The 20,364-nt window shown below is 62.5% G+C and overlaps 3 protein-coding genes across 3 annotated transcripts in view; 2 read left to right on the forward strand and 1 right to left on the reverse strand.

Annotated features, from left to right (window-relative positions):
• Positions 1-235: 235 nt before the first annotated feature.
• APEX1 (apurinic/apyrimidinic endodeoxyribonuclease 1) lies at positions 236-5,072 on the forward strand. Its single transcript, XM_075072402.1, has 5 exons — positions 236-429; positions 728-852; positions 1,106-1,293; positions 3,185-3,377; positions 3,610-5,072. The coding sequence occupies exons 2-5, from the start codon at positions 792-794 to the stop codon at positions 4,122-4,124; spliced, it is 957 nt and encodes a 318-aa protein (XP_074928503.1). The 5' UTR covers positions 236-429; positions 728-791; the 3' UTR covers positions 4,125-5,072.
• Positions 5,073-8,215: 3,143 nt separating this feature from the next.
• Positions 8,216-11,972, reverse strand: PIP4P1 (phosphatidylinositol-4,5-bisphosphate 4-phosphatase 1). The gene is made up of 7 exons (XM_032765696.2): positions 11,712-11,972; positions 11,142-11,332; positions 10,594-10,700; positions 10,127-10,232; positions 9,616-9,668; positions 8,920-9,010; positions 8,216-8,673 (listed from the first exon to the last, which is right to left on the reverse strand). The coding sequence occupies exons 1-7, from the start codon at positions 11,872-11,874 to the stop codon at positions 8,530-8,532; spliced, it is 855 nt and encodes a 284-aa protein (XP_032621587.1). The 5' UTR covers positions 11,875-11,972; the 3' UTR covers positions 8,216-8,529.
• A 3,862-nt stretch (positions 11,973-15,834) lies between these two features.
• The window catches only part of PNP (purine nucleoside phosphorylase), a 13,587-nt gene continuing 9,057 nt past the window's right edge, over positions 15,835-20,364 (forward strand). The window contains exons 1-2 of the mRNA XM_075072403.1: positions 15,835-15,995; positions 18,740-18,843. Coding sequence (XP_074928504.1) covers positions 18,799-18,843 — 45 coding nt within the window. The 5' untranslated portion in view covers positions 15,835-15,995; positions 18,740-18,798. The remainder of the gene's footprint in view (positions 15,996-18,739; positions 18,844-20,364) is intronic.

Genomic DNA, 20,364 nt, shown 5'->3' on the forward strand with positions numbered 1-20,364 from the left:
CCCAGCCCCGTCACCGCGCGCATGGCCCGGCCGGCGCGGCGCGAGCAGCCTGGAGCCTCCCGCGCCCACGTCAGAGCGGGACCCCGCCCCTCTCGCGGCACGTGACTCAGAGCGCTATGGCCACGCCCACTCCGCCCCGCGTGACTCCAGAGGTCCCAGTCCCTCCTTCCGCACGTGACTCGGGAGTCCCGCCCATTTCCGTCCCCCTCAGTCCCCTGCAGCCCCGGCCCCCGGCACGTGACCCTGCCGCACGTGTCCCGGTCGGACCCTGCTGCGCTTTGTTCCCGGACGGGTCGTGGGGCGCACGGGGCTCGGAGCGGGGCCCGATTGGCCGGGAGCCGGGCGGGGGTGACTGCGCGGGAGGGCCGCGACTGGCCAGGCAGGTGGGTGTTTATTGTACGCGGAGCTCTGTGATTGGCCGGAGAGCGGGTGGGTAACGTGCTGCGAGGGCCGTGATCGGCCAGGGAGGTGGGGGTTTGTTGGCCCCGGGCGTGTGTGTTAATTGGCCAGGGAGCTGGGTGTTTATTTTCCGAGGAGGGCTGCGATTGGCTGGGGAGCGGGGGGTTATTGTGCGGGGAGCTCTGTGAGTGGGCAGAGACTGGGTAGACTAACGCAAGAAGGTTTGTGATTGGCTGGGGAGCGGGACTAGGCATTGGGCCCATCCTCCCTGGTCCGTGGCCTGTGGCCCTGGTGCTGATTGCCCTGTGCCCACCCGCTTCCCCCCCAGGATCCTGCGGCTTGTGGCTCGGCGGTGTCGGCTCCTCATCACAGGGCCCAGCTGGTGGCAGGAGATGCCCAAACGGGGGAAGAAGGCAGAGGATGTGGACAGTGCGGACGAGCTCGAGGCCACAGGTAACCACGGCCCCGTGGCACAGCAACCCCTCCCTGCTCCCTGGCACCCCCTCGTGCTCCCCGTGGCACGGTGCCCGCTTCCGAGCCCTGCCCAGACCCTGCGGCATGGCGCTCCCCACCATGTCTTGTGCATCATGCTAGGAGGGCTGGATGGTCCTTTGGTTTGACCCCGTAGGGCCAATCTTATGTTCTTGGCAGCCCCCTGGCTGCTCTGTGCCACGTCCCAGCTTTCCTTCTCTCTCCCCCTCCACAGAGCCCGAGGCAAAGAAGAGCAAGAAGGGGGCAGCCAAGGGCCCCAAGGAGAAGGTGGCGGAGAGCCCCATCCTGTACCAGGATCCGCCCAACAAGCTCACTTCCTGCAGTGGGCAGAAGTACACCCTGAAGGTCACGTCATGGAATGTGGACGGGCTCCGGGCTTGGGTCAAGAAGAAGGGGCTGGAGGTAGGAGTGAGTCTCCCAGGCGCTGGGCTCTGCCAGTCCTCACTGGGCTATGCAGCTCCTCCCCAGTTCGGACCACCCAGGTTGAGGCCCTGGTCTACAGTGGGTAGTACCAGGGGCTAAGGCCACCCCTGCCCCTGCAGAGCCTGCAGCATGGCCTAATGACTACAGCTAGAGAGCTTACAGCAGGGGGGGCTGGGAGCCAGGACTCCTGGGTTCTATCCCAGTGAGGGGAGGGGGGTCTAGTGGGTTATAGCAGTGGGGCTGGGAGCCAGGACTTCTGGGTTCTCTCTCTGGCTCTGCCATTGATCTGCTAGGTGACCTTGGGCCGGTCCTTTCCCCTCCTTGTGCCTCAGTTTCCCCACCTTTGCAGTGGAATAAGGATCCTGACCTCCTTTGAGCTCTGCTGAGAAATGCTGTAGCCGCGTTAGGGATTGGATTGTTTTCCCTGCAGAAAAAATCTTCCAGGTTGGGGGGGGGGGATTTTGCAGTGAATTTCATGGGTCAAATTTTCCACCTGGAGTTTGGATTCCCACATCCACAATTTCGGGATTTTTTGCAAATCCAGAAATTTGGGATTTTTAGATTTATTCCATTTTCTTCTCCTGCTTTGTGCCTCCAAGTTGAGCACAGTGAACAACGGCAGGGCTGTGAGAACGTTGGCGTGCATTGGAAAAGTCACCCAGTGTCAGAGATACAGAGCTGCTTAGTGGCCCTTCCCGCTCTACTGCCGCCCCGGACTCCTAGGTCCCTTCAGCACTCACTAACTCTTCTCCAAAATCGGAGACCTTTGGAGATGTCCTAGAATAGGAGAAAAACAGGCAATTTGAATCCTAGGCATCCTGTCTCTGTTACATTTCCATCAGTAAATGGGGATTGGGGTGGGAGGTCCTAAATCTCCAAACACGTTTGCTTTTCCTAACCCAGAATGAAATTTTAACTCAAAATGAACATTTGTCATCCCCCAAATCCCGCTGGACAGGGGGAAAATGTTGCAGCTGTAAAAACTGAAAAGTTCATGTGGGTTCATGAATGGCTGATTCCCTTGAGCTTAGTCCACAGCCAGATTTGTACCTGGTTTGGTTCCAGTGGGATTGTTAAAATGGGTCTGAAGTCTGGAAAAGGTTTGGGGGGTGAGGACGGATAAGCAGCTGGGTAGCAGCTCGCAGGACATTGCTGGGGCCTGCATACGACTCCGGGATGTAGAAACAGGCGAATCTGGAGTAGGTGCAGAGGTTATTTTACTTCTGGGAGCTGAAGCTTGACAAATGCAGCCTGGCCATAAGGGGACATTTTTAATAACAAAGGTGACTATTTGGAACAATGTGCCAAGTGTCATGGTGGATTCTCCATCCCTGGCTATTGCGAACAGCTCTGCAGGAGGAAATGTTGCAGGGCTGTTCGCCAGCCTGTGCTATCCAAGCGGTTGGACAAAACGATTCCACCAGTCCCTTCTGGCCTTGGATCTGGGACTGTCCGTAGTGTGGAAGCAGTTTTACTGGTCTCAAAGTGCTGTTGCTGGTCTGGCTGGTCCCCAGCAAGCAGCGCCGGAGATCCACAGCCAGGGGCAGGGAGGACGCGTGTGCTCTGAGGGAAAGGAAAAATCGGAGCGAAGTGGGGTGAAACTGGGGGGCAGGATACCTGGGTTCTGTTCCTCATCCTATGAGATTCCCAGAGAAAGGGGATGGGGAGGTTCCTGAGAAGGGGGGAGGCAGTAGCAGAGTCGGAGAGCAGTGAGGCACCTGTGACATCATGCTCTACCCAAGAGATAGACCCCAGGAGTCCTGCCTCTCATGCCCCCCCCCAACCATTAGTCCCACTCCTCTCCCAAGGCTGGAGAGGGACCCCAGGTCTCCAGGCTCCCAGCCCTGCTGACCCCGCTCTCCCCACACAGTGGGTGCGTGAGGAGGACCCCGATGTGCTGTGCCTGCAGGAGACCAAGTGTGCAGAGAAGCTGCTGCCCCCCGAGATGCGGGAGATGCCCGAGTACCCCCACAAGTACTGGGCCTGCGCCGGCGCCAAGGAGGGCTACAGTGGGGTGGCTCTGCTCTGCAAGACTGAGCCGCTCAGCATCACCTATGGCATCGGTAGGGACCTGCCCCACCCCTCAGCCTCTGCCTGCTGAGCCTGTGCTCCCTGCCCACTGTGCCCCCTACCAACCTCTGCCTGCAGACCCCTTTGCCCGCTGCCAGGCCCCCTGCACCCGCTACAGCCTCAGCCAGCCCTCTGGCCTTTTCCCTTGTCCCCTGGCCCATGCATCCCCCAAACCCATGGCCTCTCCTCTTTGCCCTCTGACACGTGCCCCGTGTCTCCCGGCAGGTGAGGAGGAGCACGACCAGGAGGGCCGGGTGATCACGGCCGAGTTCCCCTCATACTTTCTGGTGACAGCCTACGTGCCCAACGCGGGCCGGGGGCTGGTGCGGCTGGAGTACCGCCAGCGCTGGGATGCTGCCTTCCGGGCCTACCTGCGGGGGCTAGATGCTCGCAAGCCCCTGGTGTTGTGCGGGGACCTCAACGTGGCCCACACTGAGATCGACCTGAAGAACCCCAAGGGCAACAAGAAGTCTGCGGGCTTCACGCCTGAGGAGCGCCAGGGCTTTGGGGAGCTGCTGGCGGCCGGCTTCATTGACACCTTCCGCCACCTCTACCCCAATACGCTCCACGCCTACACCTTCTGGACTTACATGATGAATGCTCGTGCCAAGAATGTGGGCTGGCGCCTCGACTACTTCCTGGTCTCGACACGCCTGTTGGGGGCGCTGTGCGACAGCAAAATCCGCTCCCAGGCCATGGGCAGCGACCACTGCCCCATCACTCTCTACGTGGCCGTGTGAGCGGGGTGGGGGTGGGGGGGCATACAGCTCGATATGGTCCCAATACCCCTGTACGGCCCTGGGAGCGGGGTGGCCTATGCAGCTTGCTATGGCCCTGACACCCCTGTAGCCATGTGAGCAGCATGGGGGAGGGTGGGCCATACAGCCTGATATGGCTCTGACAGCCCATATGGCCCTGTGATGGGGGGTTTGGGCCATACAGCCTGCTATGGTCCTTGTGGCCCTATATGGCTTTGCGTGGGGGAGGCCATACAGCCTGATATGGCCTGAACACTCCTGTGTAGGCCTGTGAGCGAGGGTTGAGGCCATACAGCTACGTATGGGCTCAACACTCCCTCTATAGCTGTGGGAGTGGGCCCATACACCTCTCTATGGCCCTGCATGAGGTGGGGGGATCCCTGTGGCCCTGCCTCCTCTCTCTATAGTCTTGTGAGCAGGGTGGCCCGTACACCCCTCTATGGTTTTGTGAGCTAGAGGGGACTGGGGCCATGTGCCCCTATATGGCTCTGTGAGGCCAGAGAGTAGAGGGAAAGGGCTCCCCCCACCATGATCAGGGGTGACTTTGCCCCCAAAATGAGACTTGATTCAACCCCCCAACTTGTGGGCCTTGGCCCCTCCCCATCCCAGAGACCATGAGCCCCCAAATTCAGCCCTGAACCCCTAAATTCCCCCAGTGACACTCCAGTCCCAGAGGCCAGGAGCACTCCCCCCATGAGCAGAGGCCCCTGAACTAATGTACCCACTGAGGGCCATCCAAGAACCCCCACCCCCCCCATATACCAGCCTCCCCTCTTGCTGCCCCCGCTCCTACCCTCCAGAGAATTCCTCACCCCAGGAGCTATTTTTTATCTGTAGAATTAAGCTGCTGCCTCACCTTGAGACCAGCCCCCCATTCTCTGTGGGGGGCCACAGAGCTGTGAGGAGCATTGATTAAAGGCTTTGAAAGGAGATACGGTGTTTCATCTCACCCTGGCGGGGCTGGGAGACATTCACCCTCATGCTGCTCCTTGGCCTTTCTAGCTGGGGTCCCCCAAAGGAGGCAGCTGCGAGTGAAGGCGAGCAGAGATGTACTGGGGTCCCTGCCTGGGACATCACAGCCTAGACCGGAGGGATCCCTGCAGACCCTCAGCTTCCAGTTACAGAAATAATGGCTGGGCAAGGGGGAGCTGCCCTGAGTGTTATCGATGCTGCCTGGGTCTGCAGAGAGCCTGAGCCCATTGATGGGAGAGGGAGAACTGTCCCATGCATCTCAGTGGAGTGCTCTGGGGGAATCCCACCAACTTCACACCTGAAAGGGGGGTTTGGGGTGCAACAAAAGGGCAGAGCCTTCTCGCTCCTGGGGAGGGAATGGACAGGGGTTGCCTTACTCCATCCGCAGCTGGTTCAGCCACACTTGGGCCAAGGAGGAGTTAGGGTCCTACAGAGGGACATCCTCAGGGGGCCCCCACATCTCCAGCAAAGGGGTGGATCCAGCCCTGGCCTGATGGAGACACCAGTCCACACATAGGACACTTCTCTCCCAGGACTCTTGTTACATACTCTGCCCCTCCCACCCCTGGAGCTGGGAGAGAACACAGGAGTCCTGGCTCCCAGCTGTAACTACTAGACCCCACTCCCCTCCCAGAAATCCACATCCAAGGCAGGAGCAGGAGGCTCTAGGGAGTGCCAGCACTCAGGACTGAACTCTAACAGGCCCCCTAGCTGGATATCTCAGACACCTTCAACGACTGCCCACCTAGGGGGTGCCAGCCCCATGGCAGGGACCGGCTGGCTTGGGGTGGGGAATGGGACACGGGGCCTTTTCCCTCCAGGGAGTACCAGCTCAGATCAGGCCTCACAGTGTGGGCTGGCTGAGGAGTCTGCCCCTGCCCCCCCATCCATGGCTGTTCCTTTGTCCCTGTGGTGTAATGAGCTGGTGGGCTCTCAGCCTGGCAACAGGCCCCCCCTCCCCCCTCCTGGGTCACCATGGGGGCAGAGCGAGGGAGCCAGGCAGGTGGGTGGCATGAGCAATCTCTTTATTTACAGTCAGGGTGTCCATCAGGCTGGGACAGACACACTGGGTTAGAGTAGCGCTGCACGGGGTGGGCTGTGGGGAAGGAGCCGGGGCTGGATTTAAATAGCTATGTACAGGGGAGGGGTCAGTATATACAAGCCAGAGCAGCGAGGAGCCCCAGGAACGGGGATGAACCCCTGTCCCACCCCGCAAAGATCCCTGAAGAACCAAGGCCAGAGATGTTCCGTTCTCCCTCCCCGAGCGGGAGGCCAGTGCCCCTCATCACCAGCCCTCTGGGGAACTCACCCTGGTCCCCTGCAGCTCACTGGGGGTCCTCAAACCACACCCCAGAGGCAGGGTCCAGCCAAGGGGCCTGTGGAGAGGGGACTGAGTATCACACACCCCCATGCAGCAATGGTGGCAGCGCTCTGCTCCCCAGGCTGCAGCGATCAGCCTGGGGAGGGGCGGGGTGAGGGGCTGGATGGGAAGGGGTGGCCCTGAGAGGGAGCTCGGAGGCATGCTGGGAAGGCTCAGCACCCCCATGCAAGGGGGCTATTACCCATTGGCTCCCCTCCGCTCCCGAGAATGTGCAAAGAACCAGAGCAGCTGGGGGTGGGGGCCGGGGGGGAGAGAGAAGAGCAAACCCAGAGCAGCTTCCTCCCGGGTAGTAGGGATGGTGCCCCTGCCAGGGGGAGGATTGGGACAGGGGCTGCTCCACCCCAGCTCCTCCACCCAAATAAAAAGTTACCATTGGTCCCTAAACAGAGCAGGGGCACAGGCCTTTCCCCTCTAGGCAGCACTAGCTCACATCCAGCCCCACGGTGGACACTGGCTGGCTCAGGGGGGCAGGGGAGGGGGCCCAGGGTCTTTCCCCTCTAGGAGGTGCCAGCTCCGATGTGGCCCCAGGGCAGAGACCAGCTGGTTCAGTGAGGAAGGGAACGGGACATGGGGTCTGTTCCCTCTAGAGGGCGCCAGCTCCGATGTGGCCCCAGGGCAGAGGCCTGTCTGGCTTGGGAGGGGTGGGGGCATGGCTGACAGAGCACAGATCAGTGGGGTGAACGGTGGCCTAAGAGGTGACCCCATCATGAAGCAGCAGTGAGCTGAATCCTTCTCATCCCCCGATGGCAGCTCCCCTCCCCAGCGGGTCCCACCCCCCAGAATGAACTCAATGCCCCCCCACTGTGGGGCCCCCTCCCACACCACTTCCCTGCAGGCCAAGGGGGTGCTGGGCATGGCAGTGCCCCCATCAGGAGGGATGTGGGACCCCCCGTGACTAAGCAGCCATGGGGGCTTCCTTCTGGCCACCTCATCCTGGGCAGTGAGTTGCCGCTCCGTCAGCCAGGGTCCCTTCGGTGCGGGGGGTGTTGTGGGGAGGGGAGGAGGAGGAGGTTCCAGCTCATGTCCCTTGGGAGGGGGTGGTGAGTCCCAACTCCATTGTCCAGGGTCCCTTGGGTGTGTGGGGTCTCATGGGTGGTGAGTCCCATCTCCATTGTCCAGTGTCCCTTGGGTGGGGGGTCCTAGCTCTGTCATCCAGTGCGCCTTGGGTGCGTGGGGTTTACAGGGTGGTGGGTCCCAGGTCCATCGTCTAGTGTCCCTTGGGTGTGTGGGGTCTCCGGCACGGTGGGTCTCAGCTCCGTTGTCCAGTGTCCCTTGGGTGCGTGGGGTCTCTGAGGTGGTGGGTCCTAGCTCCATCGTCCAGGGTCCCTTGGGTGTGTGAGGTCTCCGGCACGGGAGGTCTCAGCTCCATCGTCCAGTGTCCCTTGGATGCGTGGGGTCTCCGGGGTGGTGGGTCCCAGCTCCATCATCCAGTCTCCCTTGGTGCGGGGGTGTTGTGGGGAGGGGAGGAGGAGGTTCCAGCTCCAGTGTCCCTTGGGAGAGGGTGGTGGGTCCCAACTCCATTGTCCAGGGTCCTTTGGGTGTGTGGGGTCTCTGGCACGGTGGGTCTCAGCTTCGTCGTCCAGTGTCCCTCGGGCATGTGGGGTCTCCGGGGTGGTGGGTTCCAGCTCTATTGTCCAGTGTCCCCTGGGTGTGTGGGGTCTCCGGCACGGTTGGTCTCAGCTCCATTTTCCAGTGTCCCTTGGGTGTGTGGGGTCTGGGGGGGGGGGGGGTGTCCTATCTCTGTCACCCAGTGTCCCCTAGCTGGGTGGGTCCCAACCAAGCCACTGTAATCCAGCTCGCTCTCGGGTTGGTCTGGACAGAGCTACCATAGTTCAGCTGCCCTCTTGGGCTGGTGGGCCCCTAGCCCTTGAGACCACCGCAGCCGCCTCCATTGGTCCCGTCCTGTGGGGGTCTCCTGCTCAGGCTCCAGCAGGTTGGGAGGGGCGCAGAACCAAGGTGAGAGGCACAGGAGCAGACCAGGGGGCTGGGCAGGAGCTGGCTGAGACGGGCGGGGCTCCTCGCAGCAGGGGCGGCTCAGGAGAAGTTCTGGACGGGGTGGCTGACTCGCATGCAGGCCCAGTACATGGCCCGGCCCAGACACAGCACTGCCAGGAGAATGATAAGCGCCCAGGAGGCGTAGATCCCACCGTACCGCCGGGCGTGCCTCCATGTGCCAAACTGCGCGGAGAGAGACAGCAGGGTCAGGACTCCTGGGTTCCAGCCTGGCTCTGCACAGGGAGCGGGGGTCTAATGATTGCCGGGGGGGGGCGGGATTGGAATCAGGACTCCTGGGTTCTATGTCCAACAGGCCCTTCCCCACTCAATGCCCCCTTCCTCCCAGGGCAGCACAGAGACTCGGACGCCCTGGGCAGTTCTACGGCTCCATCAGCACAGCCCGCTCCCCTGCCTCCGTCACACACTCACCGCTAGGCCCGTGGCAGCTACAGCCGCTAGGACACCCAGGAGGAGGCAGCAGATGGATCTCTTCCAGGGGTACCTGCGCCCGATGGAGGAGCTGGGGGAAGAGAGTCAGAGTCAGACATGGACACCCAGGAGTCCTGGTCCCCTGCCCCCGCCCACTAACCCCATTCCCTTCCCAGAGCCAGGGAGAGAACCCAGGAGTCCTGCCCCCTGGCCCCATCAGACCCAGTTCCTTCCCAGAGCTAGGGAGAGAACCCAGGAGTCCTGGCCCCCGGCCCACTAGACCCCACTCCTCTCCCAGAGCTAGGGAGAGAACCCAGGAGTCTTGGCCCCCAGCCCACTAGACCCCACTCCTCTCCCAGAGCTGGAGAGAGAACCCAGGAGTCCTGGCCCCCGGCCCACTAGACCCCACTCCTCTCCCAGAGCTGGGGAGAGAACCCAGGAGTCCTGGCCCCCGGCCCACTAGACCCCACTCTTCTCCCAGAGCTGGGGAGAGAACCTAGGAGTCCTGCCTCTGAGCTCAACCACTCCCCATGCCCGTAGACCCCACACTTAGGCCTCGCTTTCCCAGCTCCTTCCACTCCTTGGCCTCCCAAGCCCATGAGGGCTCAGTCCCACCCCCAGGACCAAGCCTCTCTCTGGCCTGTAGCTGTGGCCCGGGGCAAAGGGTCCCGCCATGGGGAGGGGCAAGAAACTTACACTTTGCGGCAGTGCGGGCAGCGGGCTAAGGTGCGGTCTGTGAACTCTGTCCACTGGGAGCATGTGAACCAGAGAGAAACACATATGGGAAGCCCAGCCTCCTGCTCTACCCATTCCACCACATGCCCTTCCCACAGCCAGAACCCAGGAGTCCTGGCTCCCAGCCTCCCGCTCTACCGGCTGCACCCCACGCCCTTCCCACAGCCAGAACCCAGGAGTCCTGGCTCCCAGCCTCCCACTCTACCCACTGCACTCCACGCCCCTCCCACAGCCAGAACCCAGGGGTCCTGGCTCCCAGCCTCCCGCTCTAACTGCTGCACCCCACGCCCCTCCCACAGCCAGAATCCAGGGGTCCTGGCTCTCAGCCTCCCGCTCTACCTACTGGACTCCCCTCCTAGAACCACAGATAGAACCCAGGAGTCCTGGTTCCCAGTCCTCCTTCTGAACCCCCACACTGCACCTTTCTCAGAGCCAGGGACAGAACCCAGGAGTCCTGGCTGCCCCTGCTTACCAGGAAAGTATTCTTGCAATGCCCACAGATGACCCGTACTCCCACAGGCTGGGGCTCGGGGCTCAGGGGCCCTGGGTGCACCGGGCCCAGGTTAATGATTCTTTTGCTGCAGCAGGGGAGAGAAAGCAACACAGATGAAACTGGAGCCCTGCCCTGTCCTGGGTACCAAGCCAGGCTATGACCCAGGGACCACTGGTACCAACTGGCAGGAGGCACAGGGGGTGCCCAGGAGGTTACAGGGATCCCCAGGGTCCGATAGCTGCACACTAATTCACCACGAGACATTTACATGGCTGAGAGCGAGGGCGTTGTATCTACACTGGAAGTTGTGTTTCTGAAGCAAAGGCTGGTCGGGTACAGACAAGCTTTCCTCCCACTCAGGAGCCCTGGGAAGTGTCACTCAGGCCCGGCGTGCCCTTGGTGCCGCCCTCCCCCCCGGCAGAAGGGGAAACCTTTCGGTGGCTCACCAGTAGGGCCGGGGGCAGGCAATGCGCTGGGACGTCACCTTGCAGATCAGCAGGCAGTTGCAGGGACATCTCACATACTTCTTTCCTGGGGGGGCATTCTTGATTGGCTGCAGCAGAGACAAAGAGGAGGCCTGAGCCTGGGGGGTGCTGGAAGCCAAGACTCCTGTGTTCTATCCCTGGCTCTGAAGGCAGCATAGCAAGCTCAGGCCTTTTGCTCCACTTCCCCTGGTCCCAGCCTTGGGGTCTCCCAGCTCCATCCAGATCCCAAGGGAATCTTCAGAGCTAAGAATTACCATTCCAGCTCTATAGGGTAACCCTCTTCCGACACCTTCTGCCAGGGGCCAACAAACAACCCCCAAATCCCTCTCATTCCTGGGGGGCCCCTCAGAGGCCCCAGCCAGACTCGCTGGAAAGACAAAGACAGGCATACGGTAGGGGAAAGGATAGTGGGACCTCGTGGGGAGGTTAATGGGGGATCTAGCCCCTCCCCGGGGACAGCTGCGAGATCACCCCAGCCTGGCCCAGCCCCCACGGGGCTCCCAGCTCACCGTAGCCTCGTTGCAGACGCTGCACTTCACGACGTGCTGGTGCATCTTGCCCTCCACGTTGATGAGGCTCTGGCAGACGCGGCAGGTGATCATGGGGGTGCTGCCGCTGTCGGGGCTGGCCATGGGGGAGTAGGGTGGGGGGTCCTCACCGGGCAGCACAGCCGGATGCCCATCCGGGAATGGTGGGAAGCCTGGGCAATGGAACCACAGGCTACAGCCACCCACAGTGCAGCCTGTGCTAGGCCCCTTAGCCACAGCCACCACCTCAAGCTCCTTCCCCAGTGCCAATGCCACCCTTCAGCCATCAGCTCAGCAACCCACAGAGCTCCGCCCAGTTCCCTTAGCCCCGCCCACCAGCCCCTCCCTGACATCTGCAGCCTCCAACAGTCCCACCCACCGAAACCCCTAACCCCACCCTGGAACCTGCAGCTCCCACAGCCCCGCCCACCGAGACCCCTAACCCCGCCCCCGAACCTGCAGCCCCCACAGCCCCGCCCACCGAGACTCCTAACCCCTCCCCGGAGCTGCAGCCCCGACAGCCCTTCGGGGCCGTGAGGGGGGGCCGCTCACCATGGGGCGGGGCCGGCTTTCCTGCCGCGGGGCCCCCGTAGGGTGGGAGCGGCGCGGAGGGCACGAGCCCGCCAGGCCCGGCCAGGTTCCCGCCCGCCCCGGGAGTGCCCGGCTCGCCAAACTCCGCGGGCAGCAACGGGGAGCGTTCGCCGTCCCCCGACATCGCCGCTTCCCGGTTGCCGTAGCGCCCGTCCCAGGCTCCCCGCAGTGACGTCCTGGGTCACGTGTGGGGGTGGCCGCCTATTAGCCAAGATGCAAGTGGGTAGCCCTCAAGTTACACTAGCGTCAGGTGAGCCCTCTCATTGACGGACGGCGGGCACTTCCCCGCACGTGACATCAGTTCTCCCCGCCGATTGGCTGGATTCGTCGCCTTCCTCATGTGACCCGAACTGCGCTCCTCAATGGCTCGACCAACGGCGCCTTTCTCCACGTGACCCCGGAGGCTTCTCTTACACGCTATTGCCCCAATCAGTCTCACATGATGAAGGCAACATCCTCTGATTGGCCAATCGCTCAGCCCGTTGAATCGTCATCACTTTCACGTCTCCTGAATGGCTGGGCACAACAACTACCCCTCCCGCGACCCCGCGGGCCCCCGCTGTTGGCGGGAGTCCAAATCGCCCTGTCCATGTGACTGCCCACCAAGCCCCGCCCCCATGGCTGCTCCGGCCCGCCCTCCAGGCGCGGTTGGCTGTTTCGCCTGTTAGTTTAGCCGGGCTCTGCCCCGTTGGCCATAACCCCTCCCCCAGCGCTGGCCCCTCCCACTGCCTGGCAACGACCCTCCTTATAACCACGCCCCCCCGCAACCCTGGGCTCCTTGTCAGGGGGAAAGGCCCCGCCCCCGATCTGCCCAGGGTTTTCCCAGCCCCCCCAAACCGCGTAAATTTGCCCCGATTTCGCTGGGGGGGACGGATGTGGTCCCGCTCCCGAGCCCCCTCTCCCCGCCAGGGGGTGGCCAGTGGGAGGCAGGGGCGTTCTGCGGGGTGGGGGCGGGGCGCTCCAGCGCTGCGGCAGAGTGAACAGCCGGGGGGGGGGTTACTGTTACTTGTGTAAGGGAAAGCCCCGAATACCGGGAGGTTTGGTCACTCCCCGACGCCGGGGGCCTGAAAATGGGGGGCTAGAGTGGGGGTTTCTCTGGCCCTGGGGGGCTGGAAATGGGGGGGCTAGAGTGGGGGTTTCTCTGGCCCTGGGGGGCTGGAAATGGGGGTGTCTCTGGCGCTGGAGGATTGGAAGTAGGGGGGCTGGATGGAGGGTTTCTGGTGCTTTGTGGGGCTGGGTTGGGGGGTGTCTGGCACTGGGGAGCTGGCAGTAGGGAGGCTGGAAAGGGGTGTGTCTCTGACGCCGGGAGTCTGGGTGAAACGGGGTTGGGTTGAGGGGTGTCTCTGGCGCTGGGGGCTGGAATGGAGGTATCTCTGGGGCTGGGGATAGGGGGACTAGATTTCGGGGGGTCTCTGGCATTGAGGGTCTGAGAATGAGGAGGGGATAGAATGGGGGTCTCCCCCGGTGCTGGGAGACTGGGAATGGGAGGGCTAGAACTATGGGGTCTCCCCAGGTGCTGGGGGGCTGGAATGGGGGGGTGTCTCCTCTGGGCACTGAGGGGCTGGGAAGGGGGGGCAGTATAGCGGGTCTCCCCCAATGCGGGTGGGCTGGAAAGGGGGGTTTCTCTGGCGCTGAGGGGCTGGGAATGGTAAGGGGGTAAAACGCGGTGTCCCCCCCTGGTGCTGGAGGGCTGGGAATGGTGGGGTTTCCCCTGGGCAGTGAGGGTCTGGGAATGGGGGGGGTCTCACCTGGGCACTGGGGGTCTGGGAATGGGGGGTCTAGAATAGGGGGGTCTCCCCCAATGTTGGGGGGTGTCTGGCGCTGAGGGGCTAAAATGGGGGATCTCGCCCCTGGGCACTGGGGAGCTAGGTGGGGGGGGTCTCCCCGGCTGCTGCAGGACGGGGTGTGGGGCTCTCCTCCGGAGCCGGTGCAGGGCAGGGAACGAGCTGGGGCTGGCGGGGCCGGGCCGGGGGCGGGGCGAAGCAGCCAGAGTCACCCGGGCCCGGCCGCGCCCGGCTCAGCATCGCCCGGACTCGCCATGGAGCCGGCAGCATCGGAGGAGCGCAGGTGTGCGTGGGGAGAGGGGCGGGCTCCTGGGTCCTCTCCCGGAAGGCCGGGGACCAGGGCTCCTGGGTTCTATCCCCAGGGAGGGGAGGGGAGTGCGGGCTAGTGGTTACGGGGCGGGCTGGGAGCCAGGTCACCTGGGATCTCTGCCACTGATGCCCTGAGAGGCTGTCTAGGCGCTGGGGGCTGGTGAGTGTGTGCAGGTGGGGGGGGTGCCGGGCAGTCTGGGGGAGCGTTAATTAGCCCTGGCACTGACAGCGGCTGGCACTGGGTCCAGGACCCCAGGGAGGGGCTGGGGTGATCCTCTAGTGCTGGGCAATGGGTCTGCCCCAGCCCAGCGCCTCTGCTGTGCCCCCCGCAGCCCAGCACTCCCTGCTGTTTCCTCTGCTATGTCCCCCTAGTGCTCCCTGCTGTGCCCCCCTGTAGCCTGGTGCCCCCTGCTGTACTCCCCTTGTAACACAGCACCCCACTGTGCCAGGTGCTGTACTCCCCCACAGCCCAGTGCCTCCTGCTGCGCTGCACCCCCAGCTGCGGGGAGCCCTGCACAGTGACCTCAGCCTGGTGCAAGAGAACTAGTTCTGACCCACTCATAATGGGTGAGGGGCCGTCTGCTCCTGTAGGGAATGTGGGACTCTCCCTGACCCCCTAATGCCCTGCTGGTGGGGGAGGGGGGGACTGGATGGCTCAGGGGGCCAGGGAATGGGGCATGGGGCTGTTCCACTCCAGGGGGGCGCTGGCCCTGATCTGGCAGCTGCAAGGAGAGTTTACCGGTGCCCCTGAGTCCCGCCCCACAGTGCCCTATTCCACCCCTTTCTAAGACTGGATTGTCACGTTCATTGCGCCTCCAGGCTCGCCCAGCACCCGGATGAGTCAAAGCCGTCTGAACCAAACAGCTAGTTTGGCAAGTTTCCCTCCAAAACCCAACATGTGACTCAATCTGGGGAGAGTGGAAGGGGGGCAGCGGGGATTTGGGGCAGAGACCGTTTCTCTATTCTGGGAAACCACCGCCCAGATGGCAGCCTGCCAGCGCAGGGCCCTGTAGTGTAACGGCTGAGGGGGGACCAGCAGGAATCGGGGCAGAGATGTTTCTCTATTCTGGGAAACCACCGCCCAAGTGGTGCTTTCCAGTGCCCGGCCCTGCAGAGTAACGGGCCCCTGGGGCAGCCACTTCCTCACCAGTGGCCTGGGCTGACCCTGCTCCCCACCCCTTCCCATACACCCCTTAGTTAACGATCAGCCAGCCTGAGAGCAGTCCCAGGCCAGCCTGCCTGACTCTGCAGGCTGCCCGCTCACAGCACCCTTCTCCACCTCCCAGTGAGGGAGATCAGGCCCAGGCTAGCAGGGGCTGCGGTTTGGAGTGCAGGGCACCGGCAAAGCTGGGGTGAGGGGAGATTTCCCCACTTGCCCTGGCAGGGTGGATGGTGCTGGTAAAGTGCCGCTTCCTGCCAGGCTGGGGCCCTTCTGGGATGAAGAGCAGGCAGCTCCCTGCAGGACTGGCCCAGGAGCCTGTCAGCCCAGAGGTCCCTGTCCTCGTCCCTGGCTCCTGGGCCTTCCCACTCCTCCTGGTCATTTCTCTTCCCCTCGTTCTGCCATTTCCGTCCTGCCCCAGCGTGGTCTCTCCCACCCCAGCGTCCTCCCTCTGACCCAGCCTTGGCTTCCAGCCCCCCGTTACCCCTGCAGCCTGCACCTCCTCCCCACCCCTATGCCGCCTCATATCCTTTGAGATGGTGGGGGGGGGGTCCTTCTGTGTGTCGCTGTGTGTTGTCTGTGTGTTGTGTTGTGGGTGTTGTCCCTGCGGCCCCTGCTAGAGGGAAGGGCCTTGCTCTGTGTGTGTGTGTCCCTGGGCCCCCTGCTGGACGGGATGGAGCCCTGCTCTGTGTGTGTGTGAAAAGCAACGACAAAGAAAAAGCGACTGTGTGTGTGCACGTCCTGTTGTCCTCCTGCTGGGAGGGGATCAGCCCTGCTGTGTACACAAATAATTCGGTTTATTTTAATTCTTTCACGTCTCTTTCCCCGGCAGGTACGTTACGAGCAGCACAAGGGAACACCGACTGGCGTGGGTCACACCAAGCACCGGCCCAGCTTGGCCATTATCTTGTGGCTCTGGCCTCGGGGGCCTTGGCTGACCAGGTTGAAGATCAGTGGTTTTTAACTACACGGATATTCCACTTCCCAGCACAGGTATCCTGGCGAAGCGGCGGATATACTGTTAGGCACTTAGGGGGCAGCAGACGGTGGGGCAGGAAGGGCGGCTATATTGTTATGGGCATAGGGCCAGGGGTGGGGTGGGGAAGAGCGGCTATTACTGTTATAATGGGCATAGGGTGGACAGCGCTGGTGAGGCTGGAAAGGCGGTCACGGCACTGGCAGCAGAGGGTGGCATGGGGGAAGGTGTGGGCATTACTGTATAATGGGCCCTTAGGGGCACAGAGGTTTGGGCGAGAGGCGGCTGTTATTGTATAATGGGCACTAGGGGGGCAGCAGGAGGGTGGGGGGGGAAGGGGTGGCTGTACTGTATAGTGGGCCTAGGGGCAGGCACGATGGTGGGGCTGCGAGGAGTGGTGTGGCTGTACTGTTAGTTGGGCACTAGTGGCAGCGAGTGGTGGGGGGCAGGAAGGGGTGTGAGCAGAGTGGTGGGGTGGAAGAGGGGTGGCTGTACTGTATATGGGTGGAGCGCAATAGGGGGCGGAGCAGGGGTGGGCGGCGGTGGAAGGGTGGCTGTCTGTATTATGGGCGCTAGGGAGCAGGATGGTGGGGTTGTAGGGGTGGCTGTACTGTTAGTGGCGCCTTTAGGTGAGCGATGTGAGAGGGGACTGTTGGGGCATAGGAGCGAGTGAGGGGCTGTAGTGTATCATTGGCGTAGGGGCAGCAGGTGTCGGGGTGGGAAAGAGCACTGTACTGTATAGCAGTCTTTTTTCAAGCCAGTGATCACGACTAGTGTTCCAGTGTTCCGATTTATATACGACAGTCTGATATGTTTTGCTATTGCCTTATATAGGCTGCTTTACCCCCATCCGTTTTACTAGTATAGTGCGTTCACCCTAGTCATCCCCACTACTTACGTTGCGGCACTCCTGGCGCGTGGGTCACCTTCGTCTCTCGCACCCCGTGACCAGGCGCGTTTAATAGTCCAAGTTGGGCAGTGCTGCTTGGCTGATAGTGAGGCTGTCTACCTTCCGACACTGCGCGTGCCCGGAAGCAGCGTCGGCGGGTCATTTCTTCCAGGCAGGGGGCCAAGCTCCGCGCACACCCCACTCCAGAGTACGCCCCGGGGTTGGCCTGTAGCGGAGAGTTGGCGGGTCATTTGCAGTGCTCACCCTGGAGCCGAGACACGCTGCTGTTTCTGGGGCGCAGTGCAGTCGTAGGTGACACCCTGGCTGCGCTGGGACTGGGAGCTGCTTGGAGGTGATCTGCGCCCGACCCAATCCCTGCCATCCGAGCTGACCCCCAGCCAGAACCTGACACTCTCCCCACACCCCAATCCTTGTCTCCACCCCAGACCTTGCATCCTCGCCAGAACCCTGACACCCTCCCGTCACCCCATCCCCTGCCCCACCCCCAACCCACCACCCCCCCCATAACCTCACCCTCCCCGCACCACAACCCCCTTGCCCCACCCCAGAGCCTGCATCCTCAGCCCAGAACCCTGACACTCCTCCCGCACCCCAATCCCCTGGCCCCCACCCAGAGCCTTGCATTCCTCAAGCCAGAACCCTGGCACCTCCCGCACCACAACCCCTCCCTGGCCCAGCCCTGGCCGCCCCCAACCTTGGATCCCCTCCTGCACCCCAAAACTCCTCACCCCCTAAACCCAAGAGCCCTACCCCCTTCCCGAACACCCAATCCACCCCTGCCCCATCCCAGAGCCTGCACCCCCAGCCCAGAACCCTGACACCCTCCCGCACCCCAATCCCCTGCCCCACCCCAGAGCCTGCATCCTCAGCCCAGAACCCTGACACCCTCCCGCACCACAACCCCCTCCCTGCCCCAGCCCTGAGCCACCCCCAAACCTGGATCCCCTCCTGCACCCCAAACTCCTCACCCCTAACCCAGAGCCCTGACCCCCTTCCGAACCCCAATCCCCTGCCCCATCCCAGAGCCTGCACCCCCAGCCCAGAGCCCTGACACCCTCCCGCACCATAACCCCCTCCCTGCCCCAGCCCTGAGTCGCCCCCAAACCTGGATCCCCTCCTGCACCCAAACTCCTCATTCCCAGCTCAGAGCCCTGACCCCCTCCCACACCCCAATCCTCTGCCCCACCCCAGAGCCTGCACCCCCAGTCCAGAGCCCTGACACCCTCCTGCACCACAACCCCCTCCTTGCCCCAGCCCTGAGCCGCCCCCAAACCTGGATCCCCTCCTGCACCCCAAACTCCTCATTCCCAGCTCAGAGCCCTGACCGTCTCCTGAACCCCAATCCCCTGCCCTACCCCAGAGCCTGCACCCCCAGCCCAGAGCCCTGACCGCCTCCCACACCCCAAACTTGAGCCCCTCCCAAACCCAGAGCCCCTCCTGCACCCCAGACTCCTCATCCCCAGCCCAGAGCCCTGACCCCCCTCTTGCACCCCAACCCACGCCCAAGCCCAGATACTCTCCCACACCCTGAATTCCTCATTCCCGGCCCCACCCCACAGCCCTCATCCCCTGTACCCCAAACCTCTGCTTCAGCCCTGAGTCCCTCTCACACCCTAAACCCCTCATCTCCAGCTCCCCTGGGTCATGGGCATCAACAGTTTTCTCAACTGGGTCCCCAGAAAAAAAAGTTTGAAAACCACTGGTATAATGGGCACTAGGGGCAACAGAGGATGGGAAATGGGAAGGGGCGGCTATATGGGGCGAGGGGTGGGAGATGCAGAGGGCGAGGCAGGACCTACACTGCGTAAGAGGCCCTGGGGCCGGTGTTTAACGCTTTCCCATCTCTGGCAGTGGTGGGCCATGCGGGGAAGCTGGTGTTCGGGAGGCTGGCAGGCGTAAGCTGTGTGGTGATGAAGGGCCGGTTCCACATGTATGAGGGGTACCCGCTGTGGAAGGTGAGTGGCTCCCTGTGGGGGAGGTGATGTGCAGGGGGCCCAGGGCTGGGATAGCAGAGGGCTGCGGGTCGGTAGTGAGGGGCACAGGGGAGTAGGGGCTCTGTGGTTTGGGGGTGAGGGGCATGGTGGGAGGGGAGGGGGGTTGTGGGTCAGGAATGAGGGGCATGGTGGGAGGGGAGGGGGGCTGCGGGTCAGGAGTGAGAGGCATTGTGGGGAGGGAGGGGGGCTGTGGGTCAGAGTGAGGGCATTGTGGGAGGGAGGGGGCTGTGGGTCAGGAGTGAGGGCATGGTGGAGGGAGGGCGGGCTGGGGGTCAGAGTGAGGGGCATGGTGGGAAGGGGGGGCTGGGGTTCCAGAATGAGGGCATGGTGGGAGGAGAGGGGGCTGCGGGTCAGGGTGAGGACCGGCTTTGCCGCAGGGACTTACGGGACGCTGCCCAGGGCGACGTACTGATGGGGCGCATTTGATACATCCCTTGTCCTCGTGACCTATCCTGCCGCCAGCCAGGGTCAGGGCGGAGGAAAACACACATCCACTTGCAGCTTGAGTGCTCACTCAGGGTACGTCTACCATGTGGTAGTAATCGATCTGTCGGGGATCGAATTTTATGCTTTAGTGTTTCGCGATAAATCCTATCCACCGATCTGCTCTGCCGTCGGCTCCAGAACGCACTGCGGCGAAAGGCGGAAGTGGAGTCGCTAGGGACGGAGGCCATCGATTCCCGCGCCGCAAGACGCAAAGTAAGCTGATTCGATGTACACTTCGACTAGTCATACATCTACTTACATCATGCCAGCTTAGAAATATAATCTCTCTCTGTTCTGCTCCAGCTTGTATGATTCACTACCATTAAGCAGCTCACCTTCTTCGGTGTAACTCCTGGTGGAAACGAGCGCGCCAGGGCTGGGTGCCAGCAGGTGGGTCCCTCCACTCTCCAGGGAACAGAGGTCCCTGTAGAAAACTCGGGCAGCCGTCCGGGTGCTGAGCTGATTGTCTGGGAGTGGCGGGTAGTTGGGGCTGGTGTTGAAGGATGGAGTCTGTTCAGCATTGTCTCTGTCTACTGTTCAGTCACTGGTGGGTCTGGAGCAGCCCTGCTATCTGGTTGTTGTTAGTTGGAGCAGGTCTGGGTTCCACCCTCTTCTCGTCCCCTCACCCTTAAGAGCCCCCTACTTGTCAGGTGAAGGGCTTGTCTTTCCCCTGCCTTCCGGCCAGGACAGTGAATAACATACTTAGCTCTGCGAGCTGAGCACCACAGGGCACTGCACGCAGCCTGCCTGCTCCCTTCCTGCGAGAGGTGACCATGGGAGGGGGCACGGACTGGGTTCCACCATTACCTCCCGCCCAGTGTCTCTGCCGGATTTGCCTTGCTGATCTCTCCCTCTCCTCCTTCTGTGTGGAGGCATGCCTGTGCCAGGATGGAGAGGTCATCAAACAGCACTGCCAATAGTGGGAGCCTGGGGGCAGTAGGGGAGGAAGCTGCTGCTTCAGCTCTGAGGGAGAGTTAGGTGGGGAGGAGAAGGGAA

Source organism: Chelonoidis abingdonii, chromosome 14 (genome assembly GCF_003597395.2).
Source record: "Chelonoidis abingdonii isolate Lonesome George chromosome 14, CheloAbing_2.0, whole genome shotgun sequence".
NCBI lineage: Eukaryota > Metazoa > Chordata > Testudines > Testudinidae > Chelonoidis > Chelonoidis abingdonii.